Source organism: Helianthus annuus, chromosome 14 (assembly GCF_002127325.2).
Source record: "Helianthus annuus cultivar XRQ/B chromosome 14, HanXRQr2.0-SUNRISE, whole genome shotgun sequence".
Classification (NCBI taxonomy): Eukaryota; Viridiplantae; Streptophyta; class Magnoliopsida; order Asterales; family Asteraceae; genus Helianthus; species Helianthus annuus.
In genome coordinates this window covers 154,863,604-154,883,267 of record NC_035446.2, presented here as the reverse complement: position 1 = coordinate 154,883,267, position 19,664 = coordinate 154,863,604, and the positions used below count along the sequence as shown (strand labels likewise).

General features: G+C 36.9%; 1 protein-coding gene and 2 pseudogenes across 1 annotated transcript; all 3 read left to right on the top strand.

The window, feature by feature from the left end:
• The window catches only part of LOC110907637, a 58,848-nt pseudogene extending 56,197 nt beyond the window's left edge, over window positions 1–2,651 (top strand).
• Window positions 2,652–2,836: 185 nt separating this feature from the next.
• On the top strand, window positions 2,837–7,351 carry LOC110907636 (annotated as a pseudogene).
• Window positions 7,352–14,666: 7,315 nt separating this feature from the next.
• On the top strand, window positions 14,667–19,180 carry LOC110904493 (FAD synthase). Its single transcript, XM_022150338.2, has 16 exons — window positions 14,667–14,972; window positions 15,879–15,924; window positions 16,004–16,173; window positions 16,345–16,462; window positions 16,595–16,677; window positions 16,787–16,846; window positions 16,934–17,188; window positions 17,284–17,380; window positions 17,489–17,539; window positions 17,627–17,707; window positions 17,849–17,920; window positions 18,041–18,103; window positions 18,179–18,328; window positions 18,429–18,486; window positions 18,586–18,638; window positions 18,719–19,180. The coding sequence occupies exons 1-16, from the start codon at window positions 14,872–14,874 to the stop codon at window positions 18,794–18,796; spliced, it is 1,536 nt and encodes a 511-aa protein (XP_022006030.1). The 5' UTR covers window positions 14,667–14,871; the 3' UTR covers window positions 18,797–19,180.
• Window positions 19,181–19,664: the final 484 nt, after the last annotated feature.

The window sequence follows — 19,664 nt, the reverse complement described above, 5'->3', positions numbered from 1 at the left end:
TTAACATGTTGACGCTTTTAACCCTTTATTGCGCAAACTTTCAATTAATTACGCAAACGGCTACACTTGATCAACAAGTGGCTCATTTGTGAATATAAAACCATAGAAGGTTATTTAGAAACTTATTTAAGTTATGTTAATACTTCCAGTTCTTTCATAATTAATGTTTTTCGATTTTTCGAAAAAAATTAGTCCCTCAAATTCAAGGCTTGACTTTATTAGGGTTTATTACACGTGTCAATACATCATTGGACGTGATTTTACGAGGTGTTACAAGGTCACTCCGTGTCGAAAGACTTGATCAATTGGTTTGAGCTTCCTGTTGCTCTCAGCCCATCCGAATGGTACGATATTGAGGGGTTTTTTATCAGGGTCGACCACCGTCCTCCCCAACGGTGAAATCTTTGCATTGTACACGGGAAACACTAATAATTGTTCCCAGTTTCAATGCAAAGCGGTACCAGTCAACATATCTGGCCCACTTCTTGTAGAGTGAGTCAAATATGAGGGCAGCCCAATCCTTTACACTCCACCATGGATTGGGTTTAAAGACCATCGGGACCCCTCAACTGTTTGGAAGGGTCCCGATAGAAAACACAGGATGATCATGGGATCTAAATAAAACAAAATAGGACTTGTATTTGTTTACCATACCGATGATTTCACGAATTACAAGTTGATGGATGAGCCATTGCATTCGGTTCCCAATACCGATATGTGGGAATGTGTCGACTTTTATCCGGTGTCATTAACCAACAATAGTGTCCTTGATATGGCCGCGTACGGGCCGGGTATAAAACACGTTATTAAAGAAAGTTGGGAGGGACATCGTAAGTATTGGTATTCAATTGGGACCTATGACGCAATAAACGATAAATGGACTCCCGATAACCCGGAACTAGACGTGGGTATCGGGTATCGACGTGATTACGGAAGGTTCTTTGCATCCAAGAGTCTTTACGACCTGTTGAAGAAAAAGCAGGTCACGTGAGGTTATGTTGCCGAATCGGATAAACATAACCAAGATCTCACTAGAGGAAGGGCTACCATTTTCGTATGTTAATTTCGTCTGGGACCCATCTACTTCATTGGCCCGTTGAGGAGATCGAGAGTTTGAGATACAACGGTCAAGAGTTTAATGAGATCGAACTTGAGCTGGGTACGGTCATTCCACTAGACATAGGCACACCTACAGAGGTACAAGAAAATTACAAATGTTTTATATATTTATATAATATAATGTAACATATTATCAACTGGTCAAATACTATCTTAAGAAAATAATTGCATAAAATGTGGTGATTGCAGTTGGATATAGTTGCTACATTTGTGGTGGATCAAGATGCATTAAACGCGACAAGTGAATACTATTAAAAAACATACCTTAGGAATAGTACCAGGCTCTCCCTGGCACATATCTATTGGGCCACACAAGGGCCACAAAATCGTGTAGTGTTTTTACTGGTAATTTAGACGGTTGTATACACACATCCTCTTCTCTCCCTTCCCAACCTCCTCTCATTAGTTTTACTCCTTCAAATGTGGGCGGAGAAAGTATAGGGTTGGCAGGGATGGTTTTAATAGGGTTCTGGTAACCACCCAAATAACACCTGCAACGAGCTTCTTTCATGCTAGAAAGCTTCTACTTTCATTCAGGTATTTCTTCCCTCTATACATTTTATTCCACGGCTGTTCATAGATTTAGGATTTGTTTAAGATCTTTATAATATTGCAAAACCTATATGTTTTTTGCTTTGATTTTGTTGATTTAAACTGTGTGTAGGGCTTCATCAAAGAGAAGGTTCCATTTTACAGATTACTAGATTATCATTTAAGAGAAGGTTTCATACTTTTATTTATACAATTTTATAACTTGAGCATTCATTCATTTTACTTATTGGACTTTAAATGTTGATAGAGTTCAGATTTAGGTGTGTCATATGCTGATAAATAATCTATATGGTATTTCCTAGCAGGATTTTGTGTTGCTTTTCATGATTAGTTTGATTATTAAAGATACTCTAAAGAATAGTAGTAGAGGATGGGTTGATTGCAGTTCGAATCAAATTTCATTGTTGTTAGTATTGTTATTTGAGGAACAAGCGCTTGACAAATTGTCTTAGATCATTAATAAGGAATAAATCTTTTGCATTTGTAACCAGACCACAAGATCTAGATCAAGAAAACAGCAGTCGCAGCTGCAACAGGAGCTGAATATGCAACAGCAATCCAAGGTTGCATACCCAGACGGAAACTAAGCTCCCACTCACGACCCATGTAACAAGCTACACCAAGTAAGAAGTGTAGAGCAATTAGTTCATAAGGACCACCATTGTATAACCATTCATCAACGGATGCTGCTTCCCATATTGGGTAAAAGTGCAAACCGATTCCGCTCGTAAGAATTCAATTAGTTCTCCGGGCAAAAAAACATTAGACATTTCATCTTCTGAAACCAACACTTTTGATGTTATTTGACGTACAATAATTTCTATATGCCTATTATGTATCTGCACCCCCTGGGATCGATAAACCTTTTGGACCTTATTAACCAAAGAGATACGACTTTGTACAGCTTGAACTTAAACTGATGGAATATCGTCGTTTTTAACTTTTAAGTTAAAGTTATGTTTATTTTTTTTGCAGGTTGATTTTTTTTCAACCAAACTTCCTTGTATTTAGCTCATGTTTTGCATAAAATAACAACAATTCTTCACGGATTACGTTGATCTAAACGTGAACAACCCATTTGTCTTTAACCAGCAGATACATCATGATATCAGGTCGCGATACCAGGTTTGTACTTGATTTTCCGTTGATGATTTTCCTCCTCCTGTCTACTGTCTTCTTCCCAATCCAATCATTCCATTTCATCATGTCTGTTCTTAACCACAATCACGTAATCCCACTCTCATCTTCCTCATCTGCTATCTTTGCCAAAAACACCTTCACCGGCGTAAGGACTCAGATTGTAAGTGTATCTTCCAAAAAGGCGGGTGTTTGTAAATGTGTGGCTACTTCTCCGGCTAAACAGACTGCTTAAAAGACTAAAGTTTCTCGCAATGGGAACATTGCTAACCTTCAAGCTGGTTATCTCTTTCCAGAGATTGGAAGAAGGAAAGCTGCGCACATGTTGAAATATCCCGATGCACAAGTGATAAGCCTTGGTATTGGTGATACCACCGAGTCCATTCCTGAAGTCATTACTTCTGCCATGGCTAAGAGAGCACTTGGCTTATCTACCATTGAGGGTTACACTGGTTACGAAACTAAACAAGGTGAAAAGCAACTGAGAGCTCAACTTGCTTCTACGTTTTATTCAAACCTTGGCATAGAGGAAGATGACATATTTGTATCTGATGGTGCAAAGTCTGACATTTCCCGCCTTCAGGTCTTGTTCGGGTTTAATGTTACAATGGCGGTGCAAGATCCATCATACCCGGCTTATGTAGATTCAAGCGTGATTATCGGACAGACCGGGGAGTTCCAAAAGGATATCCAAAAATTCGGCAATATTGAATACTTGAAGTGCACACCAGAGAATGATTTCTTTCCTGATTTATCAAAAGTTTCTCGAACCGACATCATATTTTTCTGCTCACCTAACGATCCAACAGGCTCTGCTGCATCCAGGGAGCAACTGACTAAATTAGTGAATTTTGCCAAGGATAACGGGTCCATTATAATTTACGATTCAGCGTATGCCATGTATGTGTCAGGTGACACCCCTAAATCTATCTTTGAAATCCATGGAGCCAATGTCACGGCCCCCGACCCGGTTTGACCCGTTTCCGGAGCCGCGGGACAGAAACCCCGTGATATTTGTTTAATTGAGTTTAGTAGCGGAAATGATCGTTGTAAAGCTAAAACTTTTCCCGATTATTTGTATTTCACAATTCGGGATAAAACCCCGATAATTTACAATACATAAGTTTAGTGATAAATTCTTATTTCAAAACATCTTTCTTTATTTTATACTGAGCCACTATTTTAAGCTTGAAATGCTCCTCAGCACTTTTCCTGATTTACAGCAGATTACCTGAAACATGTTTGAAAAAGATTTTGTCAGCGGGAAATACTGAGTGAATTATTCTAGTTACTGAAAATGACACATTTTATGATTATTCACAGTGTTAAGATCTTTTACGCATGTTTCTGATATCAACCAACTACCCACAGTATTTGTCACTCGACCGGATCTGTGACAGTGGTCATATCACCATTGGCTGCCCCAATGAATGACGTAAATCAATTAAATTAGGTTCGCCCACCTAAAATGATTTAAACTGTAGTAATGTGCACAATACCCTACATACTGGCTGTAATTTGGTGATTACATCAAGTTAATCACTGGTATTATAATCTCGGAAAAATGAATTTGGAGTATTGTAAAATAGTTAACACTCACAAACGGTGAGAAAAGAGTTTAGAAAAGAAGAATAACTCACATTGCAGATTTACTACGGATAGAATAGGATTTTAGCCCTGTTAACCTAATTTCACAATAATGCACACAAAACAGGGTTAGTGATCAATACAGCAGTTACGATAACTTACGAGATCAAATTCTCACAATGAATGACAAAGTGCAATACTTCAACTCGTTTATCAAAATGACAAACGACAAAGTATAATACTTCAACTCATTTATCGAATTATCGACAAACGACAAAGTATAATGCTTCAACTCATTTATCGAATTATCGACAAACGACAAAGCATAACCCAATGTGGGCGGCACTTAGACATTCTTTGGATATATTGATCCCGGAAACTGAATCGTAATAGCGATCGAGTAATTACCCTGTTCCGTGGCAGCACCTCGATAACAGTGTGTGTGTAGTTGTAGTATAATTGTGATAATTCGTCGTACAGAAAGCGTTTGGACGACGTTTTAACTTCCAATTTCAAGTCCCAAGGCCCTCTATTTATACTGAAAATTGGCTTCTCCCGCGTGTCGCGGCAGAATTCGGGGAACCTCCCGCGTATCGCCTGAGATGCCAATTTAGGGTAGGGTAGGTTTCGTGTCCAGTAGCTTGGGTGAGTTGATAGTTTTATAAAATTCAATTCAGACAACGTATAATAAGGATAATATCGATTAGGGTTTAACCCCCCCCTGAGTTTTAGGGGCCCTGATCCTGATTTCGATTGTTTCGAAAATTTTAGGGTTAGTGCAGAATTACTTGGGTGTCTCAATTAGGGTTTTCTTAATAGCTAATTAGCATTCTAATTATTAATTTTTAATGAGAAATGTTACATCCTCCCCACCTTAGGAAAAATCTCGTCCTCGAGATTCACTGGAATAGATGAGGATATTTGCGCTTCATTTCTGACTCTAATTCCCAAGTGTATTCCGGTCCTCTCTTGGAATTCCATTTGACTTTTACCAATACAAGTCGCTTGTGTTTGAGAAACTTGATTTTCCGGTCTTCTATTTGTAAAGGTTTTTCTATGAATTTCAGTTTCTCATTTACCTCTATGTCTTGAAGGGGTACTACCAGAGATTCATCTGATAAACATTTCTTAAGGTTGGATATATGAAATACATCATGTACTCCAGCTAGTTCTTCTGGTAGCTGTAAGCGATAAGCAACTGGTCCGATTCGTTGAATCACTGGAAATGGTCCAACATATCGGGGACTCAGTTTTCCTTTCTTACCAAATCTTACAACTCCTTTCCAAGGAGATACTTTCAGTAGTACTTTGTCTCCTATTTGGAATTCAAGTGGTTTGCGACGATTGTCTGCATAGCTCTTTTGGCGATCTCTGGCTGTTTTCAATCTTTCCTTGATTTGAGTGATCTTGTCTGTAGTTTCTTGCACAATTTCTGGACCTGATAATTGACTTTCTCCTATTTCTGCCCAACATACGGGTGTTCTGCATTTGCGTCCATACAGTGCCTCGAATGGAGCGGCTTCAATACTTGAGTGATAACTATTGTTATAGGAGAATTCAATTAATGGTAAATGGTTATCCCAATTACCTCCAAAGTCAATTATACATGCTCGGAGCATGTCTTCCAGAGTTTGGATCGTCCTTTCACTTTGTCCGTCGGTCTGTGGATGATATGCGGTGCTTAAATTAAGTCGGGTTCCCATTGATGTTTGAAAACTTGTCCAAAATCAGGAAGTGAAACGACTATCTCTATCCGATACAATGGAGAGCGGGACTCCATGTAAGGATACTATTTCATCCACATATAGCTTGGCTAATCTTTCCATGCTAAAGGTTTCTTTTATTGGTAGAAAATGAGCTGATTTGGTTAATCGGTCTACGATTACCCAAATTGCATCATTATCTTTTCTGGTTTTGGGTAACTTAGTAACAAAGTCCATTGTTATGAGTTCCCATTTCCATATAGGCATTTCTAACTGTTGTAATAAACCTGAGGGTTTCTGGTGTTCGGCTTTAACTTGTAAACAAGTTAAACACTTAGATACATATTCAGCTATATCCTTTTTCATTCCTATCCACCAGAAATTCTTTCTTAAATCTTGGTACATTTTGTTGTTTCCTGGGTGTACAGTATACCTAGATTTATGAGCTTCTTCTAAAATTTTCGATCTTAAATTTCCTTGTTTAGGTACCCAAATTCTACTTTTGTGGAATTTCCAAATTCCATCATTTCCTTGCTCCAATTCTTTTAGATAACCTTTCATTCCTTCGGCATCGTCTTTGATTGCCGTTTTCTGGATTTCCTTCACTTGTTCCCTTAAATCTAATTGTAGATTTATTCTAAGAGCACGGACTCGCCTTTGTTTTTCATGATACTTACGACTTAAGGCATCTGCTACTACGTTGGCCTTTCCTTCGTGATATTGAATATCACAGTTGTAATCACTCAGGACTTCCATCCATCTTCTTTGTCTCATGTTTAATTCTTTTTGCCCGAATATATACCTTAAACTCTTATGATCCGTATAAATAGTAAACTTACTTCCATACAGATAATGTCTCCAAATCTTAAGGGCAAAAATTATAGCTCCTAATTCTAAATCATGAGTCGTATAGTTCTCTTCGTGCTTTTTCAATTGTCTGGAAGCATACGCAATTACCTTCTTGCGTTGCATCAACACGCATCCATATCCTAATTTCGAAGCATCACAATATACTTCAAAATCTTCTGTTCCTTCTGGTAAAGCTAAGATTGGAGCATTGGTTAATTTCTGCTTTAAAATTCTAAAGGCTTCTTCTTGCTTTGGTCCCCACTCAAACTTAGTGGCTTTACAGGTTAGCTTAGTTAATGGTACAGCTATCTTGGAAAAATCCTTAATAAACCGTCTATAATAACCGGCTAAACCTATAAAACTTCTAATTTCCATTGCAGTTTGTGGAACTTTCCAGTTGGTAATGGCTTCGATCTTAGCGGGATCTACGTGTATACCTTCGTGATTCACCATGTGGCCTAAGAATTGCACTTCTTGTAGCCAAAATTCACACTTTGAAAATTTAGCGTACAACTTTTCTTTTCTTAACAAAGTTAAGAGTGCATGTAAGTGTTGACAATGCTCGACTTGACTTTTGGAATAAATAAGTATATCGTCAATAAACACGATCACAAATTTATCCAAATATGGTTTACAGATTCTGTTCATCATGTCCATAAATGCAGCTGGGGCATCGGTTAATCCGAAGGGCATGACTGTAAACTCATAATGACCATACCTAGTTCTGAAAGCAGTTTTAGGTATGTCTTCTTCTTGAACTTTCAATTGATGATATCCGGATCTTAAGTCTATCTTAGAAAAATACCTAGCTCCTTGTAATTGATCGAAAAGATCATCAATCCTAGGTAATGGGTATCGATTCTTGATTGTAACCTTATTCAACTCTCTATAATCAATACACATTCTCATTGATCCATCTTTCTTTTTCACAAACAACACTGGTGCACCCCAAGGGATGAACTAGGTTGTATAAATCCTTTGCTTAGTAATTCATCTAATTGTTTCTTTAATTCTAGCATTTCGGTAGGAGCTAATCGATAAGGTGCTTTGGCTATCGGTGTAGTTCCTGGAATTAGATGAATCCTAAATTCTACCTCTCTATCTGGTGGTAATCCAGGTAAATCTTCTGAAAATACATCTGGGTATTCTGAGACTACCGGGATTTCCTTGAGTTCCTTACCTTTAGTACAGATGATTACGGAAATCATATATAATGTTCCTTGGTTCCGTTCATAATTAGCAACTTTCATTACTGATATGAACTTTAATGGCTTCCGAGGTTTATCTCCTGAAATCTTAATTACCTGTCCATTAGGTGCTTGAATTTCTATAGAGTTCCCATCACAAATGATTTGAGCATGGTTGGCTATTAACCAATCCATTCCTAACACAACATCGAACTCAGCTAATTTCATAGGCAATAGGTTTGCAACAAATTTATGACCTGAAAGTTCTATTTCTACTTTTTGCAAAACCTGATTGATTTTAACTGAATTCCCATCTGCAGTTTCGACTGTAAAAATATGCCTAACGGTAGTTAATGGTAACTGAAGAGCTTGACAGAATGAAGTATTTATAAAACTTTGGTTTGCACCAGAGTCAAATAATACTTTTGCATAGACGTTGTGGACTAAGAACGTACCGGCGATCACATCCGGAATGAGTTCTGCTTCTTGAGTAGTCAGTTGGAAAGCTCTGGCATTCTTTTTAGTAGTTCCTTCAGCTGCCTTGGGTTTGTTGTCTACTGGGTTAACTAACTTAGGACATTCAGTTTTGAAATGGCCAGCTTCTCCACAATGGTAACAAATTACAGATTTCTTCCTACAGTTTCACGATGTCCTGTTGTTTTGCAAAAATTGCAAATTCTATTGCATCTTCCAAAATGGTTCTTACGGCAAATTTTGCAAAATGGCACAGTTACAGATCGTCCTGTCCCTCTCTTCTTGGAATTACTACTATTACCCATCCTAAATCCTTGGGTAATTCTCTGAGATAATTCCTTCTTCTTATCTTCGTCCCTTGTGCGTATCAGTTCATCCGTTAAGGTGTTAGCTAATTCTACTGCATCGTCAATAGTGCGAGGTCTCGCAGCTTTAACGATATTGCGAATTTCGCTAATTAATCCCCAAATATAGCGAGAAATGAGTACCGGTTCTGGCGAAGCCAGTGTTGGTACCACCCTAGCATATTCGAAGAATGTTGAAGTATAACCACGACAATCTACCCCGGTCATTCGATGATTTAGGAACTTATTTGCCATCTGTTCCTTCTCATACTCAGGACAGAATTTCCTTTCGACAAGATTTTTAAATTCGTCCCAAGTCATAGCATAAGCCATCCGTCTGCCTTTTGCCTGCAGCACTGTGTTCCACCATTCTAGTGCTCCTTCCTTAAACAGGTTTGAGGCATACATGACTTGATCTTCTTCAGCACATTTACTTATTGCAATTACTGCTTCGGTTTTCTCTAACCATCGCAGTGTTGCAGTTGCTCCTTCGTTGCCTGCAAATTCAGCAGGTTTACAAGCAAGGAATTCTTTGAAAGTGCAACCAGGTGTTGCGGCTTTTCGCTTTTTAGGGCGCGGCGAGTGCTGAGATTCATTGTCATGATTTGTATGATTATTGCCCCCGTTTATACTATTACTGAAATTATCTTCGATAGTATGTTTACTAGGAACGATATGTTGCGGATCGTTTGGATTTTTCATAGCAGCAACGAACATTGGAATTGCGTTGGCTATTCCTTGGGCAACCATATTTTCAATATCTTGTTTGGTCATATATTGATCTTCTGGGTGTTGCTCTGATTGATTAACTTCATTTACTGGTTCGTTATCATTATTTGCCATCTGATGATAATTTTATTAGGAGTAGTTAGCAATTAGCAATTTATACAAATAATTCAAACAATTTAAAGCACATAAAGCCAAAATTATCGATTTCTCGATTCCATTTCATATCAGTATAGTATGCATCAATACACACCGATATTTTACAAGGTTTTATTCATTATGTTACAACTGATTTCACTATTTACTTTTACTATTATACAAAGATAGTTTTACCACCCTCCTATTTGTCATTCTAGAAACGGAGTTCCCTCTCGTCATACTTCCAGGCAATCTGTCCCCCTATTTCCCTAATTCTATTCCCTGCATCCATCAACTCTTCACCGAAATGGCGAAGTTCAGCCAGGTTTTCATTGCTCATTGGTGGATTAGGTAGGGGTTCTGGGTCGAACTGTGGAAGAAACGAGTAAGGGCTATTGACAATATTTTGAAATTGCCAATCGTTTGTCCACCATTCTTCCATTTCTACAGGTTGGTCATGGACTATTGGTTCAGTGATGGTTGGTGCAAAATTCATAGGGATTGGGTTTTCGATAGGATAGGTAAAAATACCCGGACTGGCAGGTTGCATAGTCTCACATTTTTCTAGTAAAATATCTATCTGCTCTTGAAAAGTAATTCTCTTGTTTTGATTAGAACTTTCTCCAACTTCTACCTGAGTTGTTCTAGACCCTTGCCCTATTTCTATTTCTATTTCTTGAGAATACTGATCAAACTGTTCCTCCATTTGCCTAGACTCATTATTGGCTTCAGTTTCCTGTTCTCGCTGATTAGGGTTTTCCTGGATTATAATCGCCTTTCCTTTCTCTAAAGGTTTACTAGTTCTAGGAGGTTTTGTAACTGACTTTTTCTTACGTATACGGCTTCCCCATACATAATTTTTCTTTGGCCTTCTTTTTGGTTTGGTCACTGGTGGAGTAGGGAATTTTACAGGTTGGTCCACATCAGCAAAATATCCCGTAAATTCATGAGAAACTTCGATATTTACTGGGTATAGATTGAGGTTCTGAAAAGCTTCAGATATCTCGTTCATGCTGTGTAGCACATATGCAAAATGCACAAAATATCCGGTTAAAACTTTGGAACAAAGTTTAACAAATAACATGGAAGTTTTATTGCACACTATTTGTACTAAATACAAGGAAACACATACTCAGTTTTATTTATTTACTTACTGAGAAATACTAGTACTAGATTTAGAGTACTTTAAAGATTTGCATTTTCTGCTACAGTAGCTAGCATATATAAATTTGCCCATTTTTCATCTAACTTATCTTCCTAAGGTGATTTATTGATTAAATCCTGGGTTTCCTTTTTAATCCTCTTTTCTCGGATTTGCTCCTTACTTTTCTTAATAATCATACTCCTTTTTCTAGGAGATAATGGATTCTCATACTGTGCTTTACGCACAAATATTCCTTCCTCAGGAATCGTAGGGAGCTTTGAAAATTTAGTTTTGGACGAACTTCCCTCTTCGTAAATTGATCTATCTAGTTTAAGATAGATATCTTACAACTTTTGTTTACCCATACTGTAACTAACAAATAATCAGTTAAAAGCACATAAACACATAATCACATAATAGTAATCAGGAAAATTAAGTATTGTTTAAATACTTAATTAGCTTAACTCAGTGGCTCTGATACCACCTTGTTTCTGTCACGGCCCCCGACCCGGTTTGACCCGTTTCCGAAGCCGCGGGACAGAAACCCCGTGATATTTGTTTAATTGAGTTTAGCAGCGGAAATGATCGTTGTAAAGCTAAAACTTTTCCCGATTATTTGTATTTCACAATTCGGGATAAAACCCCGATAATTTACAATACATAAGTTTAGTGATAAATTCTTATTTCAAAACATCTTTCTTTATTTTATACTGAGCCATTATTTTAAGCTTGAAATGCTCCTCAGCACTTTTCCTGATTTACAGCAGATTACCTGAAACATGTTTGAAAAAGATTTTGTCAGCGGGAAATACTGAGTGAATTATTCTAGTTACTGAAAATGACACATTTTATGATTATTCACAGTGTTAAGATCTTTTACGCATGTTTCTGATATCAACCAACTACCCACAGTATTTGTCACTCGACCGGATCTGTGACAGTGGTCATATCACCATTGGCTGCCCCAATGAATGACGTAAATCAATTAAATTAGGTTCGCCCACCTAAAATGATTTAAACTGTAGTAATGTGCACAATACCCCACATACTGGCTGTAATTTGGTGATTACATCAAGTTAATCACTGGTATTATAATCTCGGAAAAATGAATTTGGAGTATTGTAAAATAGTTAACACTCACAAACGGTGAGAAAAGAGTTTAGAAAAGAAGAATAACTCACATTGCAGATTTACTACGGATAGAATAGGATTTTAGCCCTGTTAACCTAATTTCACAATAATGCACACAAAACAGGGTTAGTGATCAATACAGCAGTTACGATAACTTACGAGATCAAATTCTCACAATGAATGACAAAGTGCAATACTTCAACTCGTTTATCAAAATGACAAACGACAAAGTATAATACTTCAACTCATTTATCGAATTATCGACAAATGACAAAGTATAATGCTTCAACTCATTTATCGAATTATCGACAAACGACAAAGCATAACCCAATGTGGGCGGCACTTAGACATTCTTTGGATATATTGATCCCGGAAACTGAATCGTAATAGCGATCGAGTAATTACCCTGTTCCGTGGCAGCACCTCGATAACAGTGTGTGTGTAGTTGTAGTATAATTGTGATAATTCGTCGTACAGAAAGCGTTTGGACGACGTTTTAACTTCCAATTTCAAGTCCCAAGGCCCTCTATTTATACTGAAAATTGGCTTCTCCCGCGTGTCGCGGCAGAATTCGGGGAACCTCCCGCGTATCGCCTGAGATGCCAATTTAGGGTAGGGTAGGTTTCGTGTCCAGTAGCTTGGGTGAGTTGATAGTTTTATAAAATTCAATTCAGACAACGTATAATAAGGATAATATCGATTAGGGTTTAACCCCCCCTGAGTTTTAGGGGCCCTGATCCTGATTTCGATTGTTTCGAAAATTTTAGGGTTAGTGCAGAATTACTTGGGTGTCTCAATTAGGGTTTTCTTAATAGCTAATTAGCATTCTAATTATTAATTTTTAATGAGAAATGTTACAGCCAAAAAGGTTACAATTGACTACATAAATAAAGGAGAGATAATTTCTCTCTATACAAAGGTTACAATTGACTACATAAATACAATTAATGAATTTAAGAGGTAGGAGGATATTGCTCCAAGAGATTTGTTATTTCCTAATAGTTTCAATTCGTATGTAACCCAAAGGTTGAAAAACCCAGTTTTGATTTTCGTTATTTTGATTTTTGTTTCAACCGGGGTGCTGGATTTGGGTTCCGACAAGACGGGTTCTATGATGACGAATAAACCTTTAGAGAGATTGGTTGTAAGTAGAGCAAGTGTTTGATGTGCAACTATGTTGTTTTTTGATTTAGAAATTAGAATGAATGTTATATTTATGTTGTAAAATTTTGTTCTTTCTTGAAGAAAATGTAATTTCTTCTAGCAACTAAATGAAAGTTGTAATAAAGAGTTGATGAAATAATATAAATACTCAAGTTAGCATTATAATAATATATTGCTCGAAGTATTAGAACACAGTATGAACATAATGATTATATCATGTAAGAACTTTTTGGTTTTAATCCATCTTTGTTAAGTGTCCCTAGCCCTTACTCAAACTTTTCTGGACAAAGATTTGGTTATAGATATTTCTCTCTTTGTGATATTGCTCTCATGTTCATCTAAACAACGTTATTGTAGCAACGTTTGAACCAACAACTAAACACCTTTTCTTCACATTGAACCAAAGTAAACAAACCCCTCTTCTTCACATTGAACCAACAACTAACACCTCTTCTTCGTATGAAACCCGCTGCGTGGCGTAACGCGCGCGGGGAATAAAACTAGTTAATAACTTAATATTGATAAAGATCCGATCCCAGAAATCCACATATAGCTTGCTAGCGTCATGGTCCATAACAAAATTTGGTCTTGTTTGGGCAGAGTAGATCAAGGGCATGTTTGGCTAAGCTTTTTCAACCAACTTATTGGCTTATTGACTTATCAAAAAGCCAATAAGCAGTTTTTAGTGTTTGGCAAATGGAAAAGTGCTTTTTAAAATGACTTTTTGATATAAAGGAAAAGGAGTTTTTGAAAAGTTAAGAGATTGTGATTTCTTGATCAGCTTATAGCTTTTCAAACAACAAATTACCAATATACCCTTTATTTTTTAACATCCCTTATGAAAGAATGTCCCTTTTAGTCATTTTACATCAATAAGCTAAGCGAAACACTTTTTAAAAAACAACTTATTAACATATTGGCTTTTCCCACCTCATAAGCTAATCCAGACACTTTTTTTAAAAACTCATTTTCAAAAAATTCTTTTCCCAAAAGTACTTTTTGACTTAAGGGCATGTTTGGCTAAGCTTATTTAACTCAAAAAGAACTTTTTGTTAAAAGGACTTATTGACTTATGACTTTTTGAAAATGAGTTTTTAAAAAAGTGTTTGAATTAGCTTATTGGGTGGGAAAAACCAAAATTACTAAAAAGGATATTCTTCATATTGAAAAGTTGTTTGGTAGGGGGTAAATTTGTAATTGTGTTGAAAAGCTCTAAAAAGTCACAAATTTCTGACTTTTCAAAAGTGACTTTTTCTCCTTACTGAAAAGTTGTTTTGAAAAAGACTTTTCAATTAGCCAAACACAATTTTAACTTATTGACTTTTTGAAAAGCCAGTAAGTCAATAAGTTGGTTCAAAAAGCTTAGCCAAGCCCTATATATAAGCTTAGCCAAACATGCTCAAAATTTGGTCTTGTTTGGGCAGAGTAGATCAAATACGACCAAACAAATCTCGATCCATTAAAACCCCTTCCTCTACTTGATGAGTTCTTGATAACACATTCGCAAAATATCCCATCCCGTTTCCAAATTTCCAAGAAAATTCAACGCAGAAAATCCTCATTTCTTTAACCCCCTTTGACCTTGGCTTCAATTAATGTGATTAGGGGTTTCGTAGATGGAGATCGATAAAGCTATTAGAGATAGCGATGATCGGAGGCTAAAGACCAAGTATCACAACGCCATTTATGTTATTCAAAGAGCTCTTGCCCTCTACTCGTAAGTTCCAATTTCATATCCAATGAGTTTCAATTTCAGTAATCATAGTATGCTTTTAGGGATTCAAGATTTTCCCTTTTTTATTCAACTGTTTTTGGGTTGGGCCCAACACAAACTTATCAGTTATGACCTTGTCTTTCACCACACATCATTCATTCCCTTTTTTATTGTTACTTGCAATGTGGGTTTGAGAATTATTTGGAGTATCCTTCTGTTTTTATGGAATTGCAGGTAAACAGCGTCCCTGCATAAAGTTTGTGTCAATCTAATAGTTTGTTTCAAATTGTGTTATATGATGTTGCTTGTTGGCTATGGCGATTTGTGTTAAATTGTATATATTAATGGTTAATATCTTTTAATGGAGTTTGTATTATAGCGTTAGTGAACAATCTTAGGATTTTCTTTCGAAAAAGATTCCCTGTCTAGGTTACCTGTGATGAACTGATTGTTTCACTTCAATCGAATGTTTGGTCCACTTTGTTCAAATCCATATCCCTATGGTCTTTGCAGAGAGGTTGATATTTGGTGAATTCAATCGTAGGTGACACCAAGTATGATTTCTCATTCTTCATTGCTCTCATGATGATCATCAATGCCGTATTTCTAATCTTTTATTCGTCATTTGTTGATAGATAATTAAAATTTATAAATGGTTGACTTTGTAAATGAGCATGCTTTAGTTACTTAAAACTTGTCTTCAAAAGTTATGTTTAACGATTACACTTAATCCCCATGGTAATAGATATGTAGCTATGTAATAGATATGTAGTTGTGCTGAACTTTTGTTATATGGGTATTTCTTCTATTACACAATTAACATTTACATTCAGTAGGCGTATTACTTTTGTATACGTTAAGTAGAGATATCAGACTCACGGCTCACATGATGTGGTTTTTCCTTATCAGTATCGAAGAGGTGGCATTCAGCTTCAATGGAGGAAAGGATTCAACTGTAAGTAGTTATGTGCATATGAAACTGTAAAAGGTAATTAGTTCCCTCAGTAAATTCTAATGCTTAGACCTTCCTGTAGGTTTTGCTGCACTTGCTTAGAGCAGGATACTTTTTGCATCAAGTGGAACGTGGACATTCAAACGGGGGTCTATCTGATGGTGAATTTACATTTCCAATAAGGACAATATATTTTGAAACCCCTTCTGTCTTCCCTGAAATCAATTCGTTCACTTACGAAACAGCTGCTAGGTAAGATATCAATGCTATTGATATCATGTTATCCAGGAAGCACAAAAATGTTTGGTGTTTTTGAAAATTCTATAATTTGATTAAAATTTTGCCAAACGAGGAAATGTTGCATAAAATATTCCTAGCGTATAATTATTAATTATTAATATTGCGTTGTTGTTGATGTTTCAGTTATGGTGTGAAGTTAGATATCATTCGCGAAGATTTCAAGTCTGGTTTGGAGGCTCTACTAAAGGCAAAATCAACCAAAGCTATTTTTCTTGGTGTTCGAATTGGTGACCCCACTGCTGTAAGCAAATTATTCTTTAAGAATTAAAAATTTTAGAACACCTAGATTTTAAGCGTCAGTTACCATGTGTGTCGGACTTTATCTATCAACAGAAGAGTGGTACACTGGTAAATATTGTCAATTTTTTTGCAGGTTGGTCAAGAACAGTTCTCTCCGAGCTCCCCGGGATGGCCACCGTTCATGAGAGTGAATCCAATCTTGGATTGGTCATATAGGTGTGCTCATATGCTTGCTTTCGAGTGGACCAATTTACGTTGATATTAATATTTTCCGTTTTCTCATATCGCTTTAAAACACTCTGATTTCCATAAACTTCTCCAACAGAGATGTCTGGGCTTTTCTTTTGACATGCAAGGTTCCGTACTGTAGCCTTTATGATCAAGGGTAAGTTTAATTCCAATTCGTATTTTCTTTAATTTTTTCATTTAGGGGTAATTTAGGTATTTCATTATAACATTTCCTTCTTTACAGATACACGTCAATTGGAAGCATCCATGACACAGTTCCAAATGCATTACTATCTATCAAAGATCCTGGTGTTGAAAAACAAAAATTCCGACCTGCGTATATGCTTTCTGACGGAAGATCGGAGAGAGCAGGGAGAGCAAGAAAGTTATCTGCGGCTGCCGCCTGTGTACCTGCCGCCAGCAACGGCCTGAAATGTGCGGAACCTCATCAGGGCAGCATCTACACAGCCTCCATTGTAGCCGTTGGTGATGAAATTCTGTAAGTTCTTTGTTCTAGTTTATCAAAACCCATGATTTAATAGTATTGTTTTAATATGCGTTTACTTATGTTCTATTGTTTGTTGCATAGCTCAGCTTTGGAATTGTTGAGGATCAATTGGGACCATCGTTGTGTAAAAAGCTTCATTCAATAGGTTGGTTGGTATCGCAAATGGCTACTGTACGGTGTGAGGTAAACATTAACGCGTTCTTGTTAGCTAGTCACGCACATGGCATTTAGAAACAAAGAAAGTAAAACGTTTATTGACCCTGCATTTGTCATCTGGTTATTATCTTACAGGTAGATTCTGTCGCTGAAGAAGTCGAAAGGCGAAAGTCCATGAGTGATCTGGTTTGTCATCGTCGATTGTGATTTTAAGACATATCTCTGTTTTCAGTAACTTTTTTTATGTTATTCACTTGGCAATTGTGGATACAGGTGTTCATATATGGAGGGGTTGGCCCGTTACATACAGATGTTACTGTCGGTGGAGTTGCCAAAGCATTTGGCGTTCGCTTGGTATATATTATGTTTTGCTGCAGTGTTTTCCTTTCCTTGTCCTGTAACTATCACAAATCATGGGGAAGTTTAAGGTTTTACTAGTGTTACGGCGCATACGTAAATTTGTCAATATATGTTTATAGCTTTGTGTAATTACAGGCTCCAGATGAAGAATACGAAGAATATCTTAGCCACCTGTTTGGTGATAAGTGCACTGGCAACCGCAACGAGGTAACTGAATGCCAAACTTAGTAACATACTAACATTACAGAAACTATTAACCAAATAAAAAGAAACCGAAAAACGTATTCTTGGTCGAAAATATGTATTTAATTATTTATCAATTTTCAGATGGCCCAGCTGCCTGAAGGCATTACAGAACTGCTAGAACATGAGAAGCTTCCGGTTCCACTGGTATGTGTTTGAAGTTCGATATTACTTTCTTCGTTTCTAAGGGACGTCATTTGTACTATGTTTATGTCTTTGTAGATCAAGTGTCATAATGTCATTGTGCTCACTGCAACAAATGTTGATGAGTTAGACCGACAATGGGATGCTTTGATTGATTTAAGGTCTACTAATCTGCTAGCACCAACAGGACCGTTTGTATCGAAGCATTTAGAAACGTCACTCTCAGATGTATGTATTTGTCTATCTATCTATTGCTTATTCAGTTAACCACCTTCGGTGAGCTGTCTAAAAAGGCGTAATTCCTATACCCTTTGATTTATTGATACAGTTAGAAGTTGCTCAGCCTCTATCCAAGATTGCTATTGAATTTCCTGATATCTACACTGGTACAAACTACATATACGATTTTATCAAGTTATGATAGTTGACCTTTATCTTCAGTCTTCCTAACTTTTTGTCTTGATCTTTTTGTAAATAAAATCAAGGGTGTTATCGGAAAACCAGAGCTGGGCCTCTCATCATAACCCTTGAAGGGAAGGTAATGGGTTGTTTGGTATTAAATAGCTCTGAAAAATACAATAGAATTATCTCAAAACCGCTGGTTGAACTGGTTTGCAGGATCAAGAAACAGTAGAAGCAGCAATGGAAGCACTTTCCAAGAAGTTACCATCTGGCGTCAAACAAATGTCGGTTTGAGGGTTCATTTCTCATCATTATAATCTGCTTCGTGACTGCACTTTAATTCATGTGTTGAGATGATGAAATGATTCAGGAAGAAATTTTCGCTACGTTGAGTTCAGATGATAGGGAATTTGAAATTCCGTGAAAATGGAATGAAAAAGGGATTAGGGACCGAATGACTTTTGTTATCAGGATGTATATATAGACGACACCAAATATATTGGCATCATTGAAGGGCAATTGGTTATTGGACGGTTTTGCATTTACCTTTTGTTTTCAACTTTATATGTTTGTTCTGGTGATTTTTAACTAGAGATGCTGCTAATCTTGGGTTGTCTTAGTGCTTCAAAGGCCTAAACAGCATACTTTGTACAATTAAAAGAATCTTTTTTTTTTAAACGTTTGAGTCGAAGGTCTTGTGATTCCGTCGTAATTTTGCAAAAGATTGGTCATCTCTATGTTCTACAAAAGATTGACACCGTTGATGTGTTTATCCTCCAGATGAATAACAACTAATCTTACCTTAACCAATTTAAAATATTGCTCGAGTTGTACAACCATGAAGAGCTTATCACCTTTAATTTAAGAAGCCAAGTTTGATGAGTCAAGAAGAATAGTTGTAACGCGTTTCGAAATTGCCTTCACTATCGACGGTGTGAGGACCATTTGTGTGTTGCAAAGCGAGGGTAACAACGTGTTTCGACATTGCCTTCATTATCGATGGTGTTATCACCTTCAATCTGAGTCGCTTGCATTGCTAATCCTGTTGTAAAATCACAGATTTCTGAAATTTCCATCAATTCTAGAATTATTGTGTAGTTGTTGGTTATCACTTAGTTCTGTGTCGTTGTGATTATCTACCAACGATGTATCGACCAATCCT